The sequence below is a fragment of the Protomyctophum parallelum genome, assembly GCF_964188405.1.
Source record: "Protomyctophum parallelum genome assembly, chromosome: 17".
Lineage (NCBI taxonomy): Eukaryota > Metazoa > Chordata > Actinopteri > Myctophiformes > Myctophidae > Protomyctophum > Protomyctophum parallelum.
The window spans coordinates 22,053,092-22,068,322 of record NC_139719.1 but is presented as its reverse complement, the minus strand read 5'-3'; the positions used below and the strand labels follow the sequence as shown (position 1 = coordinate 22,068,322).

At 41.7% G+C, this 15,231-nt stretch overlaps 1 protein-coding gene across 1 annotated transcript; it reads right to left on the bottom strand.

Annotated features, from left to right (window-relative positions):
* Window positions 1–8,428: 8,428 nt before the first annotated feature.
* wfikkn2b (WAP, follistatin/kazal, immunoglobulin, kunitz and netrin domain containing 2b) lies at window positions 8,429–11,520 on the bottom strand. Its single transcript, XM_083786972.1, has 2 exons — window positions 11,005–11,520; window positions 8,429–10,779 (listed from the first exon to the last, which is right to left on the bottom strand). Exons 1-2 carry the CDS (start codon window positions 11,314–11,316, stop codon window positions 9,223–9,225), a joined length of 1,869 nt encoding a protein of 622 aa, XP_083643098.1. The 5' UTR covers window positions 11,317–11,520; the 3' UTR covers window positions 8,429–9,222.
* Between the last annotated feature and the right edge of the window lie 3,711 nt (window positions 11,521–15,231).

The window sequence follows — 15,231 nt, the reverse complement described above, 5'->3', positions numbered from 1 at the left end:
TGTATGTAACTTGTCAGTAAAGGGAAGTTGAAATACTCCAGCATTGAATTTTAACTATAGGAGAACTGGGATTTGAACCGGGCGCAGCTCACGCTTGCGACCAGCAACAATAAGTTTGATTGATGTATGTTATGTGTTTCAAGCCTTATGATCTGCTGTAAAACCATTTGCCCTTCGGGGACACTAATAAAAGTAACCTTGAACAGGGAATAGCCTATCTGTGCTGAGAGTCTGACTATTAGACCACGTCCCCAGCAGAAGTTTCTTGTATCCTACTCTAGAAGTGTAGCCTACATAGTTGAGTAACTTTCATGTCCCTGCATTTGTCTTTTAATGCTTTTGTCGTTGACTCGTAGCTGTCAAAACTAACCCAATAGAAGATTTTGGTACCTAAAAATACAATCATTATTTTCTTCCAGTTTCCTCGTCAGATCGTCTTGGTACAGAGCGCCCCCTTGTGACTGTAGACAATATGTTCTTCTATGATGACACTGGTCAGTTGGATTTAATCTCAGGAATGCATTTCTTATGTAGATCTACAACTCACTGATCGCTGATTAAGACACTTTAAGTTATCACAGTTTGACACAACGGGCCTTGAAGCCCTTGATGCCTGAAAAGATCCCTTGATTATACATTTGTTCCCTTTTTTATTTATTTTTGACAAATCAAACCCTGCATATGGGCGACACAGAACCTGTGTACCACATACTTTCCTTATTAATAGGCTAACCTGGAAGACAAACCATGTTTTTCATATTAATTTAGAGGAACTGTTCAGCAGTACAGTGACAAGTACATCGTCATTCACGCTTACATCATGTCAGCAGAATGTTTTCAATTTCTTTTTACAACAGGCTACAGTTTGAGTTTGTTGGCATTTACTCAATATATTCGATGCAAGTACATTAATTTATTGTACTGTCTTAGGAGTTAATGTACTTGTCTTCAAATGCACGGTGAAAATGTAATTTATCCAGTGGACACCCAATTGTGTCTTTAGACACTAGACAGAGTACAGTGGATGGGCAGTTAGTGCTAAGAAGAAGAAGAACAACAACAACAACAACAACAACAACAACACAAAAGTAACACAGAGGATAAAATAAGTCAAAGACAGCACTGAATTATTCTTCAAGTTTGCAAAGCTCGTCTATTCACATATATAAAAAAATAAATACAAGCACGTGTAGATAGGACCAAAGATGAGACATATTTCATAGGCATGGTCAAAAAGCATGCTGCTTCGCACATACTAGTACAATGTCCCTCCACGCTTTATGATTTACGCAGGTGTACACTATATCCACAACACACGTATAATGACCATCTTCAGCTGTCAACAGTACATTCCACCTACAGAATTCATTTAGAAAAAGGCCTTTTCTTTATTCACCTCACAGAGCATGCTTAAAAAATAATAATACTGGAAATATTGTCTGCTATCGTGTGCACTCGCGCGCGCACACACACACACGCGCGCGCGCGCGCACACACACACACACACACACACACACACACACACACACACACACACACACACACACACACACACACACACACCAGAAAAAGCATTATGAGGCGCACATTAAAATTGACACAGGTGGGACAGACCACATCTCACCAAGACCAATTTGTAATGACTGATTTCCAAAATTGCTTTTAAAATGTGTTCTTCAAACCAATAAAGACGGTATAGAGAGGAAGAGATTGCATTTAATTTCATGTCGTAGGCCTACCAATTTCTGAAAATAGTACAAAACAACAAACAAAACATCAAATAGATTGTCCAAAGTCTATAATCATCTCTAATCATCATAACATTTCTGAGGTTTTCTGCTACGTGAATTGGGTAATTGCACTTTATAATCTTTGCTCTGGATCTTCCTTTTCAGAATTGGTTTACTGCTTTGAAATGGTGAATCTTGTGACCTGTACCTAAAATGAGAGACATTTTATGTGTGGCTCTATGTAATGGTGGTCCTTCTGTAAGTGAGAGCAATATTTGGATGTCGCATCGGCTCAGTTCTTAGTCTGTAGGCCTATGTGAAAATGAAGATATATGGGGTGCCTATAAACAGTCGAATAATATACAAAAGAAAAACAGCAGTGATGCAGCATTTTCCTTGAAGAGTTTCTCTTTAAGGGGTCATGACTCTGCAATACTCTATCAGCAACAGCAATATCTAATTTAGCAATCCTATAAAATAGATTTAACCTTGAATCTATCTCAATGTCATTAGAGTGACTGTAGGAACTTTGTTGTCGACATTTGAGCAAACCCCCTTTTGTGTTTAAATCTGGCAACATTGTGCTAGGATCAGAACACAAATATATACAAACATACACATACATATATATTCCATCAATATTTTCCTTACAACATTTTGTATACATTTATCAATTCCGCCTGGATGTATGTACATTTGTACAGAATTTCAGTATTTACAGTCTTATGAATAATTATCACATTTCAAAGTAAGATAGCGGTAGAGCAGCGAAGTGAATCTCAGGCAATAAAGGGGCAAAAATTATGAAAAACGAGGATAAAAAAAAAAGAATCAATAATTCAAAAAACGATGGGCTATAACCCATGGGTTTTTTTTTCCATTCTTTTCAAATCCTCAAAAATGATGAAAAAAATATGCCGTACGATATGGGCTATTAGACGAGCGTCTAAAAATGGGATAAAAAACGTCTAAAAATAGACGTCTAAAACACGTCTAAAAATAGACGTGTTTTTTTTTCTTAAATCTTTATCCCACGATTTTGTAACCCAGTTTTCTTCTCACCCAGTGCCAATTATCTAATGTAATCCTGGGCGCTACACTTCCTCTGCCAACCTGGGGGGGCAGCAGACTGACCTTCTAGCTGTGAGGCGACAGCACTACCAACTGTGCCACCGTGCCCCTTAGACGTCTATTTTTTAGACGTTTTTTATCCCATTTTTAGACGCACGTCTAATAGCCGGCTATTGCTCAGTGGGATGGTAATGTAAGTGTTCAGAGAGGTCAAATTCTTAACAATTAAATTACCTTAACCATATTTCCTTATCTTAATTTCATAGGCTCAACATTCTTGTCTATCAATGGTAAAACTTGTATTATCTAATTAAATTGAGTTTTACTTAAAAGTAATCCAAAAGTAACTGAAAGTAACTTGCAGTTACTTTTTTAATGGAGTAATCGGGATTACGTTACTGACTACATTTTTTAGCAAGTAACTTGTAACTGTAGGGGATTCCTTTTTAAAAGCAACCCTCCCAACCCTGCCGTTGGGCCGCTGAGGCACACAATCATGGGGAATTTCTGTACTGCTTTAAAGTTGTCCTTCTCACACGGGTGTGATTTCTTTTTACATTACTACCTAGATTTATAGGAACTAGACCTGTACGTGCCCGTCGCAGTCGGCCACCGGCCTACTTTGGAGTTAGAGTGCAGATCGATTATGTGTGAAAGGACTAAAGGAGGAGTGTGTAAGTAAAGAAGAACAGGCCCTTTTGTGGCCAAATAGACCACTGAAATAATAACTGACCATAATACATGTCAAATGTAAGTGTACTACCACCAACCTTTAATTGTTGCTGTTTTGTCAAATGGAAATCCTCAATTTTAGACGTACTGTTGCTGTGTCGGCTATGTAACGATGGCGTGTTGTCAGCCTGGATGCATTTGACACAGCAGGAGCTTTCTATTGCTCCAAAAGTGACAGGCAGGCATGTAGTACAGTATACACAAAGTTCCTCTGTTAGTGCACACAAAGAGTGAGCTCAAATCAATATATTCATGTCCATATTTCACTCTGATGTCTTGTGCGAGGGCCGAGGAACACACCAGTATGTGCTGTTCGTTTGGTATACTAGTCTCACATTGACATTGACATACATTGGCATACAAACGTTACTGTCATGTCAATCTATATGAGCAAATGCGCATGTATCACTCTAGTGGGACACAACCTTTTTGAGACACATTGACAAAAACAATCTTAAAGAGTACCAGCTAGCCTATGATATGATTTGACTATGGATTCGACTATAGATTTGTACCATGATTTGACTATGGATTTATACCGACTATGGATTTATACCGACTATGGATTTATTTGACTATGGGTAAAAGTCACACACACACACGCACGCACACGCACGCACGCACACATCTCCAAACATTCCAGTGTCAACAGAAGTATAATGCGGTTCAAACCAAAGACCCTTGGTGTTGTCCCAGTGAGTCCGGCCTTTTCGGAGAGAGACCCTTTATGATAAATTGCCACATGGAGGAGGCTGTTCATTTCGGGTTAGTGCGTGTGAGTGGTTGTACTGTATCTCTTCGATAGCCTTTCCAAATGATATGGGCATAACAGATGCGGGTCATGAATCAGAGGGTCTTAAACCACCCTGCTTGCTGATCTGTTCCACAGGTGCTACTGTACAGTACACTACTCTCCCATGAAAACACAACATAGATATAGAAATTAGAAGTTGAACCGACGCCAAGGCACCAAGCTCAGGTCAGTCCTCTGTGACCCCAGGGAGGAGGGCTGTATGTACGTAACGCCGACTATGCCTTGGGTGAACCGAGTCTGTGAACGCGTTGACCCCCTCATATCAACAAACCCACCCCAAGAGCCGTCGTTATTGCAAGAGAAAAGTCTGCAGAGCATAATAAAAAAAATAACTATTTCAATCTTGTGGCTAGGACTGCTCACGTTAGAGCTTTAAAAAATAAGGTTCACACATGTTTCGCATAAGCGGAATTTTAATTGATAGTAAATTGTGCTTTTGTAGACCCAAGGCTCGGCATTGTTGTTGCTTTAAAAGGTGTTGTTTTAATTGACTTAGTCTGGGAGGTTGGGTGGCATACAAAAAAATGATTGGTGGCATTTCTAAATGTTTTTACAGGATTATTAAAAACTATAGTTACCCTAGTTGAACTGGACCAAAGAAAAGTGTGCAAGTTATCAATATATAATCAATGTTTAAGATGAACCACCTTGTGTATCAAGGAATCAAAAAACCACAACTACCACCGTAGTCCTAAGCCAGTTTTAAAACATATATGTTTTTGTACAGTGATTTTGAACATAAATAACAATTCCAGTGTAGGAATGGGGTAGTATTATAAAGTCAGTTTGTGGTAAATGGTGCATTTATATAGCGCCTTTATCCAAGGCGCTTTACATAGATTGTGCATTACATTCACCCAATAATTCATACACCGATGGTGGTGGAAACCACCAACCAGCACATCAGGAGCAATTAGGGGTTCAGTGTCTTGCTCAAGGACACTTCGACACTAAACTCTGGGGAGCCCGGGTTCGAGCTGGCAACGTTGCGGTTGCCATCCAGCCACTCTACCCCTGACCCACCACCACCCCTGAGCCTAAAGTATAGGAAAGGTCATATACCTTTTATTTTATTTTATACATAATTATACTGTTTTGTAGTTTATGAAGAGTGAATTTAATAATAATAATAATTTGTGACCGATATTATCTGGGCAAAATGTTTTTGTTTCTGGTATGAAGAACCTAAAGTTGCTCACCTTACCTCATTAACGCACATCTCCACCAGGCTGGGTGGCATACCCATGAAGGCTGTGTAAGTGGTGGGTTGCAGTCATTAGGGCCTGAGGAAGCTGCAGACTGTTCAGGTCCGACTTGATGCACTAGCGGTTTTGGATGTTTTCAGCCGATTTAATAGCATCAGCCCTTATCAAGAACATGCAATGGAGCCAGTATAGACAGATTGTCAGCCATTGTCTGACGTTGTATTGTTTGCGTTGTCCGCCTACTAACCCTAACTCTAACTCTAACCCTGACCCTAACCTAAGTAAACATAAAGCAAGGTTGTTGTATAGCACAGTTTCATGTTATTTTCACTTCAGCGGCAGTCATTTCACTTCCACGTTTCCTAGTCGCCTACTTGCAGATTATCGGTTGATAACATTCGAAGCAGGTGAATGCACAGGATTTTCATCTGCACTATTTTGTAAGCAATAGCGTCCTGGGGCTGCTGAAGTAGTGGTAAATCGGCAAATCGCTGTAGTGTAGATCAGGGGTTTTCAACTGATTATGAACTAGGGACCACCACCCTGACTGAGAATCAACCTGGGGACCACCGTTGTGTTGGGAGGGGGGAAAATTAACCTTCCATATTAAAATCATGTTGCAATTGTAACTTACTGTATGTATGAGCGAGCAGACACATGCAATTAATTATGGGCACATTTCCTTATAATGGTGACTCAACCAGGCAATCCAGTAACTGACAACATCGACATGTCACCACGTCATTTACTGCATTGTTTCTCAACTTGTGGTCAATACAATGAATTAAAATACAAATCTTCACTTTCCTACATTACCAAATGCATGGTCAGGGACCACATGTAATACCTTCACGGACCACCAGTGGCCCACGGACCACCTGTTGAAAACCCATGGTGTAGATGATCGCTGCAGGGCACCGCACTCCTTCGAGCCCAGCTCTGTCATGTGCAAGCCGGAATTTGAAGTCAGTCAGTCAGACGGTTCTCAAGCTATGAATTCAAAAAGTGTGTTTTGAAGAAAATCTAGTTGGCCATGGCCAGAAGTGGAATCCAGGGAAAAGGGGAAAACATTTTGATTGTATGACCTAATGACCTATGGCTCATGACCTATAGCCAAAACATTAAGCAGGATGCCACCATCGACTCTTCCTTCGCCTACTGGCAGCATGCACAAAACGTTTGACACCGATTGGTCCAGCTGTTTTGAGCTCCGGATTCACAGACACAGACACAGACACAGACACAGACATACAGACAGACAGACAGACAGACAGACAGACAGACAGACAGACAGACAGACAGACAGACAGACAGACACACACACACACTAGATCTTTCTATTGTCACTACCTAATTTGGTAGCCAACATGAACATGAATGGGATCAAAATATGTTCACATAATACATTTGACAGTTTACGTACACCTCTATTTGTCTAATGTTTTATTATATATTCATATAACTGGAGAATGCCACTTCTCAAGCCCCTGAATGGTTTTTATTGGCATTATCCCTCACATTTTTAGACTTTGTGCATCCTATTTAAATATTCTTGTAAGTGAACATAAACAAGAAACAAGAAAAATTAATTTCATACACACACTATATATTGAGGTAGAAAGAATATTACATGTACAACTGTACAGAATCAGCAACCCAATTGGAAAAACCAGTGGAAAAAAACCTTCTGAACCCCTGTGGAATCAAATATTCACGCATTCATTCAGAGTGATAAAAAACAACAAATTATCCATTGAAATCTAGTGTGAGATAGGCTACCGCAAATCCCTGCTAATGGCTTGAAATGAAGACAAATGGTTTGATTGGTTAGTTACATGATCCAGGCTTCTGTGTGGACTCGGAGAGACACATTATTTATCTTCTCCAGAAGCTTCAACAGCTGCTTTAAGTGCAGGCCTGTGCTCCCAGGTGGATCATGGGACTTTAAAGGAACGCCTTGCATAGGGTAATCTCCTGCTTCCCTCCCTGCGCTGGATGGAAGAAACAGAGCTCCTCATCTGGGAAGTCAGAGGAACACCCTGGTTGACGCTCGCTCTGCTGACTGGGGCAGCCCAGAGACGCCTCCTGGCATGGCATGAAAGACATAACTCCAGTATGGGAGTGGATCTGAGGTTTACAGCTTGGGGTTCTTTACCCAATTAGACTGCCTCTAAGATCTTTTTTTTTCTTCATTTTTTTAACAATGCAGCCGTGGGGAGGGGGCTGCAGTTGGGAGGGGTACTCGTGGCTGGAAGTACCCTGTTGCAGAGTTCTTCGGGGAAAGGGTACAGAGGTAGAGGGAGGGAGTCAAGGCTGCGCGGCATGAGGAGTGAGTCGGAGAGAGAGAGAGAAAGGGGCGACCAGGGTGGGCCAGGGACATGCTATTCCCTTCTCTCTTCCATCATCTCCCTGTCAGAACAGCCACCCAGGTGCACTGCTACAGCTGCCTCTCAGAGCTGCATGTCACCGTCCTGCACGAAAACAGGGGATTTATAATCCCTGAATCGAAAGTCAATGGCCCCGCATCAACACACTTAACCTCTGAGCTAGCCTTATTTAACCTTTGACAAGGAATTTGTAAATGTTTGGAACAAATCAAGGCAAACCTATTTGAAAACGTATAATTAGGCCCCAACATATTTATTGTCGTATGGACATTGGATAGAAATGAAGTTGAGAAGAAAATCCAGAATCTTTATTTTCTCACAACAAAACACACAAGTATGCAAAACATCGTCAAATAATATCAATATCTACAAAACTCAGAGAGAATAATTGGAAACTCCTGCATAATTAAGAGTGATGTACAAAGTGAGACAGCACAGGAAAGAACATTACAATAATAAATAGCTAAAAAAACAAATTAAGATAAAAAAAAGAAAGATAAATGCCGGAGTGGCTGATTTAGAAAGAAATATGGTTTATAAAATATATTACAACTTATCACTCTATGTGCATGAACCAAATCTAATCACACAGAACACAGTATATGGGAGCATGATCTTTGGATGTACTTTAGTCACACTTGTACGGTATGTACAGTAACTGCATGAAATTGGATGAAACGCATATCGAATACATCACACGAGAGAGTGCTTTTTCCAAAGTCACATTCAGATGTTGAGCATTGAGTGAAAAAGAAGAAGGTCGTATAAAAGCATCAAAATATGTACATGAAACTTGAAACATTTATAAACACATGTTGTGTGTGCTTCAGAGCAGGTCTGCAACCTCCATTTCCAGTGGAGGGCAGCCAGGGGTCTGGGGATTCGGATACCGTAACAAGAGGATTGTGATGAATGTCTCCTGTGCATGCTATTTCAATCAACAACACCAGCGACCGAACCATGACCGAAAGGCTTTGATGTAACAGACCACACGAAAGCACACCTCTGTACTGTACAACATAACATCAACATAAGACATTTTAGTTTACCCTTGAATCTTGAAAAAAAGAAAGAAAATAAAATGTTTGTTTTGTTGATAAAAAAATGATCTCAGTTGAAATTAAAGGTCCCTAAAAAAAAACTAAAACATAACTGATACTTGTGTTGTTCTCGAAGATAACAGTCAATCAGTGTCACGTTTGGGTAGACTGGGTGGTCTGCGAGGCTAAAGGTTAAGAGGTTAAGAACACATTATGATTTTAAGAAACGGTAAACTAGCCACCTTACTGAGGGCTATTAGTGATGTCTTTGAGAATGTCACACGTGTTCTTGGAGATGACCTCTCGGAGCTTCCGTATGCGCCGGGGGCTGGAAGCGCCCACGTAGCTCTCCGGCTGAAGGACCGCCATGCCCTCGTTCACGTCTCCCATGACGATGACCTGGCCCTCAGCCGTGGCGCCGGTGATGTTCGGGCAGGGGCAGTTCCAGTCCATGTTCAGGAAGGTGACCTCCAGGGGCTCCTGGCCAAAGAAGCGGAGCCCCATCTTCTCGTCCTTGAGGATCTCCTCCACGGTCACGAGGGCGTGGCCCGAGTCCCTCTCCTCCGTCAGCCCCGTCATCCGACCCAGTATCACAAAGTCGCTCTTGCAGAAGCTGGTCACCATCTTGCCGCGGGGCTTGCAGGCCTTGCAGTGGTGGTTCTTCGGATAGGGGCACATCTCATCGCAGGCCTCTTTGGATTCGAAGTTGTTGTCGTTGCCGCTGCAGCCTCCATAGACGAAGGACTGGCATTGCTGCAGGGCGCCACTGTAGGCCCAGCGTGGCTCGTAGGCCTTGCAGGGGCCCTGCAGGATGGGAAGACCACAGGGGCCCGACAGCTCTGGACCACAGCATTGCATACACCCCTCGTATGTGTCCAATAGCTTTCTTCGCTGCTGGTTATCTTTGTTGTTGTCATGGCAGTGGATGAAGGAGAAGCAGTTGTTAGTCTTAGGCTCGTAGTACCAGCTTACTCTCTCCTGCTCGCTCCCACAGTCCTCACCGTTCTCAGGGGGTTTAAGGCACTCTTCCGCCAGACAACGGGTCATGTTCCTGTGCTCCAGGCTCTTGGGAGGCTGCATGGGCAGCACGGTGAGTGGGTGGTGGGCCACCACCGACCCGGCTGAATTCTCAGCTATGCAGGTGTAGATGCCACTGTCATGTGGCTGGGCGTTGTAGATGACCAGCTGGCCGATGTTAGTGACGACCACGTTCCCTCGCACGTGATTGGGCCTCATCGCCACTCTCTGCGCCCCGTCCTCCTGCCTCTGTCTCTCCCAGGTGATTTCGGGCCGCGGGCGCCCCGTCACGTCGCACGGGAAGCTGGCCGTCTCGCCCGCGATGACCGTCTTGCGCGAGGGGCTGCTGACCATGACGGGCGGCTGGGCCGCAGTGGGAGGCGGGACGGTCGCCTGGAGGGGCGCGGTGGTCGGCCGGAGGGTGGTCTCCTGGGGCATCGAGGGGCTGATGTTGGGCCAGGTCAGGTGGAAGCGGCAGGTGACCACAGCGAGGGTGATGCCCTTGGAGCATGCCTCCGCGTCCATGTAGCACTTGTTGTAGTAGGTCATGCCGTCGGAGGCGCAGGTGAAGTGGGGCTCTCTCTCACAGCGGTCGCGGCATTTGCACACCGGTTGACCGTCCCATATGTCACATTCGGACCCCTGCTGGGGGCACATGAAGCTGATACAGGTGGCCTCTTTGGGCAGGCCCACGGCTCTGTTGTTTCCGATCATGATACGCGCTGCCACACAACTCCGGTTCCCACAAACATTAGAGCAGCACTTCTCAAAGGTCTCACATTCCTGTAAGAGAGGAGGACATAATAAAAACAATTATTATTACAATAATGAAAATAAAAATACAAAATTAAATAAGTTATTGAAAAAATGCATTTGTACATGATAGTGTACAGTATGTGGATAAGTTAGATAACATAAATGTATATAACGTCAAAAATGAAGCAGTGTGACAACCATTGTAGACTGAAGAGTGATAACCATTAAAGTTAATGAATGTCATTAACACACCTGGTCGGCCTCACACTCCCGTGTGCAGGTACTCATGGCGTCCACCCACAGGTTGGGGTTCATGTCATTGGGGCAGATGCCCGCGTGTGAGTAGGCTACACGCGGCATGGCTCTGACAGGATGGTCCATCCACACTGACAGGCACGCTAGGAAGCAGATCCAGCGAGGAAACAGCATCCACCACATCGCCAGCGCAAAAACAGAATTGCGAAAAAGTATTTGGGGGAAACTTCGGTGAGCCAGCGAGTATTTTCGGGCGATGTACATCGCCGGTGAATCTTGACGTGAAAAACTGAAACAAGTCGAGAACATGCCGAGGATCCGAGGGTCTCCACACACACGCTGTAATTTGTAAACGGCTGTCAGTGCAAATTGATGACTGTCGAGGTCCACTTCGGCATCTAAATTCCGCAACAACAAGGATGCTCTATTTATACTACATGCTCAACAAAAAAAAACAAGCGCCACACTTAATGCGACCACTGCTAACAACCCGCTAAGTATGACAGTTATGAATTGCTTCTGAGATGTTGAAAGAACTTACCAAAAAAAAAGAGAAAAGAAACAGTGGTAAGCTTTGGGCTGGGACTGGCGGGGCACCTGCCTGTTAAAAGGATTGCTGGTATCCCCGTTTAACCCTTTGTGAGCCCCAGAACGCACGATCGAGGAGCTCACCAGAGCGCATTGCGCGTAAAGACGCATACAGAGAGACTAGCGCTGCTGATTTAAACCGTCGAATGGAGCTTGGTTGGTGCCGTACTAAAGTGAACTGGCAGTATTATTATATTATACGGTGTAAATAAATATATACATTGATTGTTATACTGTCATGTAACAATGTTTCCTTCTTCAGAAATAAAGAAAGACTCGTGATATGAACGATTTTGGTTCATTCAGAATGAACCAAAATCGTACATTTTGGATTAGCCTAATAGTCTATTGAGGAGGGCTCACGTTTAGGTGAAATAATCGTACAGTGATATTGGTGGGCTTTAAAATAATCTGACTATCGCATATAGGCTATATAAAAATAGTGTCTCTATTGTAAAATAATTAATTAATTAATACTTGTACCTCTATACAATTTATCTCCATTTCTATTCGTTGTTTAAATCTGTGTAACACTGACAAAACAGATGGGTGGCCGTGTCCCATGCATAATACAATATTAAATACTGATATAATTGAATGATTTCGGTAGCTCTCATAATTTAAAGGATGGCAGAAAAGTGAACATAAAATACATTAAAACAATCCCTTCTCCCCCACAGCCTGTTCTTTACTTATACGCCAATAAGCCAAAATTAAATATAATTATTGTATAATTATATAACCCCTAGAGAAATATGAAATGATGGGTGCATAATAAGAAGTAATTCTATGCATGAAACATGTCTGACAATAGAAAATGTATATCATTACTGATTAAAGGAAGAAAACATCTTCATAAAGATAAAATATGTTTTACCTCCATGATTTTAATTCAATAATTATAATGATATCTACATTATATGTATTAAAAATAATATATAGGGCTATTAATTTAAATAAGACAAACTAATTGCTGTTCTTTAAAAAAAAAGGTTACATGAGTAGTTTATGAGAAAGACTAGCAAACTATCACTGATTGTTTTTACAGGCAGACATCATAAGAACTCTATGTGATTGGCTGTGGAGACCCTTGCAATCCTATATTGATTGATTGGTTATACTATAGGTTGTCAATGTAGGATGTTATAATGTTATTGCGCTACAAAAATACCTAAACTGTCATCTTAAAAAAAAAGAAAAAAACCCACAAAATTAAGTTGGGGGAATCATTGCTCTTTAATCAAGTAAAATTACACTAATGTAATGAGAGACATCTACATGGTTTCACCCCTTTCACATCTTAGAAAACTCATATAGGTGTTCACATAATAAAAAAACAATATTCCCGTATTAACAGTATACATCCAAATGAACATGTGTGCAGTAACTGTCGTTGTATAGACATTTAAAATCTCAAGCTACAAGGCTTAGCTATGCTGTATTTATGGAAATGTACATATGCCATATGGTTTCATGGAATTAAGATCCATGAACATTAATGAAAACAAGAAAACATGTTGATGTTATGTTTGTTTATTTGGCATGGACATCACGATCACATTGCATGTTGCACAATTGGTAGATGCGTTGCTAGCTTTCAACACCTGACAAGAGACTTTTCTAAAAACGTTGTTGGTCATTTGTTGACACTATAGTCTAAAATACAACCAAATACAAAAAGATAATAGGCCTACTAGTAATATTTAACATCAAAATCACACCCATAACGTTCTGAAACAAAATAAGAGTAGACATAATCATTCAGGTAACCAGTCAGAAACCAAACTATACATGTGAGCACAGTTGATTTGATTTCAAACATAGTTTGAGTCCTCTGTAGAACACATTACCATCCGTCTCTAGTTTTAGAACCGTAGGCAAAGAGTTCCAAAGATTTGGCCCATTTACTGAGAAGGCAGACTGTCCGAACAAATTCTTACACTTGGGAACAATACATGCAGTCACCATTTGTTGAGGCTCGTGTACAGTAGTTTCTCTACGAGAGTTCGGAAGTCTATCAACCAGTCCAGAGAACAACAACACAACAGACATGACCACGTAAGCAATTTGATAAAAACACAAAATACAACAAAGGTTGTGCATTTCATTCTAAGAATAATAGCCATGCCGTCTGAAATAGATTATTATTTCTTCAAGACATTTGAGAATGAATGAAGTCTTTCAGTAGACATTTCAGGTACATTGGAAAATGATGTCACTCCAGATACAGAGCATTTTCTTCATGTGGTTGACTTTACCTGGGCGGCTGGGTTTTCGGAACATAAACAGAGGAGTAGCTTAGATAGATAACACCCCTTTTCAATGCTATGGGATCGCGAGCCAAGAAAGGTGAAATGAGGACAATGTATCTAAAAACAATTACAGAGAAGATGAGGAGGTGATGCATGAAGCTCCATAAAGACAGTGGTGGAAAAAGTACTCCCATTTTTTAAGTACCAATACTGCAATATAGAAGTATACTCTGTGACAAGTAAGAGTCCGTAATTAAAATGGTACGCATTCTGTAGAACGGCTATTTTCAAATGGCCGAAATGTATATAGGGCTGAAGTGGTCAATGTATATGTTTTGTAGTAATAATCTAAGTCTACTCAAGTAAAGTAACTATAGTTACTTTGTACAAATACCTCAAAATTTGTTCCCCCCCCCCCAAGGAAAAAAAACCTAAGTTACTTTGTTTACTGTCAATAACTATTTATTCTTCCTCTGTGAAAATCGGTTCAATTTGTGTTCGTATACAGAGTTCAAACGAGGACAGCACACCTAGACTGCATTCCATTGCGATAACAGTGTGTAGTAGTCGTGTACCGTGCAAAGTGTTTGTGTGTTATTGTTGCGGATGCACGTGTTCTGTGCACGCAAGAACGGAAAGCAGCGTTAGGGGTCAATGGTCAACCACATACATGATTCTGGTGCGAACAGGTTGCTATTTCCACCCGGAGAAGATATTTAGGGCTATATCTTGCGCCACCCCTTAACCCTTATCCCTAAACTTTGCCTTTTTTTTTTTACTATTTAAAAAAACCTTTTAAAATAGTTAAAATAGCTGATCTACAAGCTCACAACATGTAGATGTAGATCAGCTAGTATCATGGGTTCCCAAAGTGGGGTCCGGGGACCCCTGGGGGTACTTGAGGGAGTTCCAGGGGGTACCTAGCTCAATTAGAGATAGAAACCAAATGGACCCTTATGGGTCTGTAACTCAGAGAGTGTACAAATAGAACCAAATGGACCCTAACGGGTTCCATTTGTACACTCTCAGAGTTAAATTAACAGTGGTTTTACAATATAAATTGGAGTACCAGAGACAGAAATGCCATTCAATCGGGGGTCCGTAGCATAATGCGTGTGAATCTGGGAGTCCATGAAATTAATGTTTCGGAATCACTGCTATAGAGCCGTAAAAATCCTCCCTTATCGGGGTCACTGGCATAATGTTTTCAAATGGGGGGTCCGTGGCCTAATAAATGTTGATTTGGGGGTCCTTGACACGAAAAAGTTTGGGAACCACTGAGCTAGTTGAACTATTTTAAAATGTTTTTCAAAATAGTAAAAAATGGCAAATAGGGATAAGGGTGGCGCAGGATGGAGGCCTTAGTGTAGAAGGAAAAAAAGGG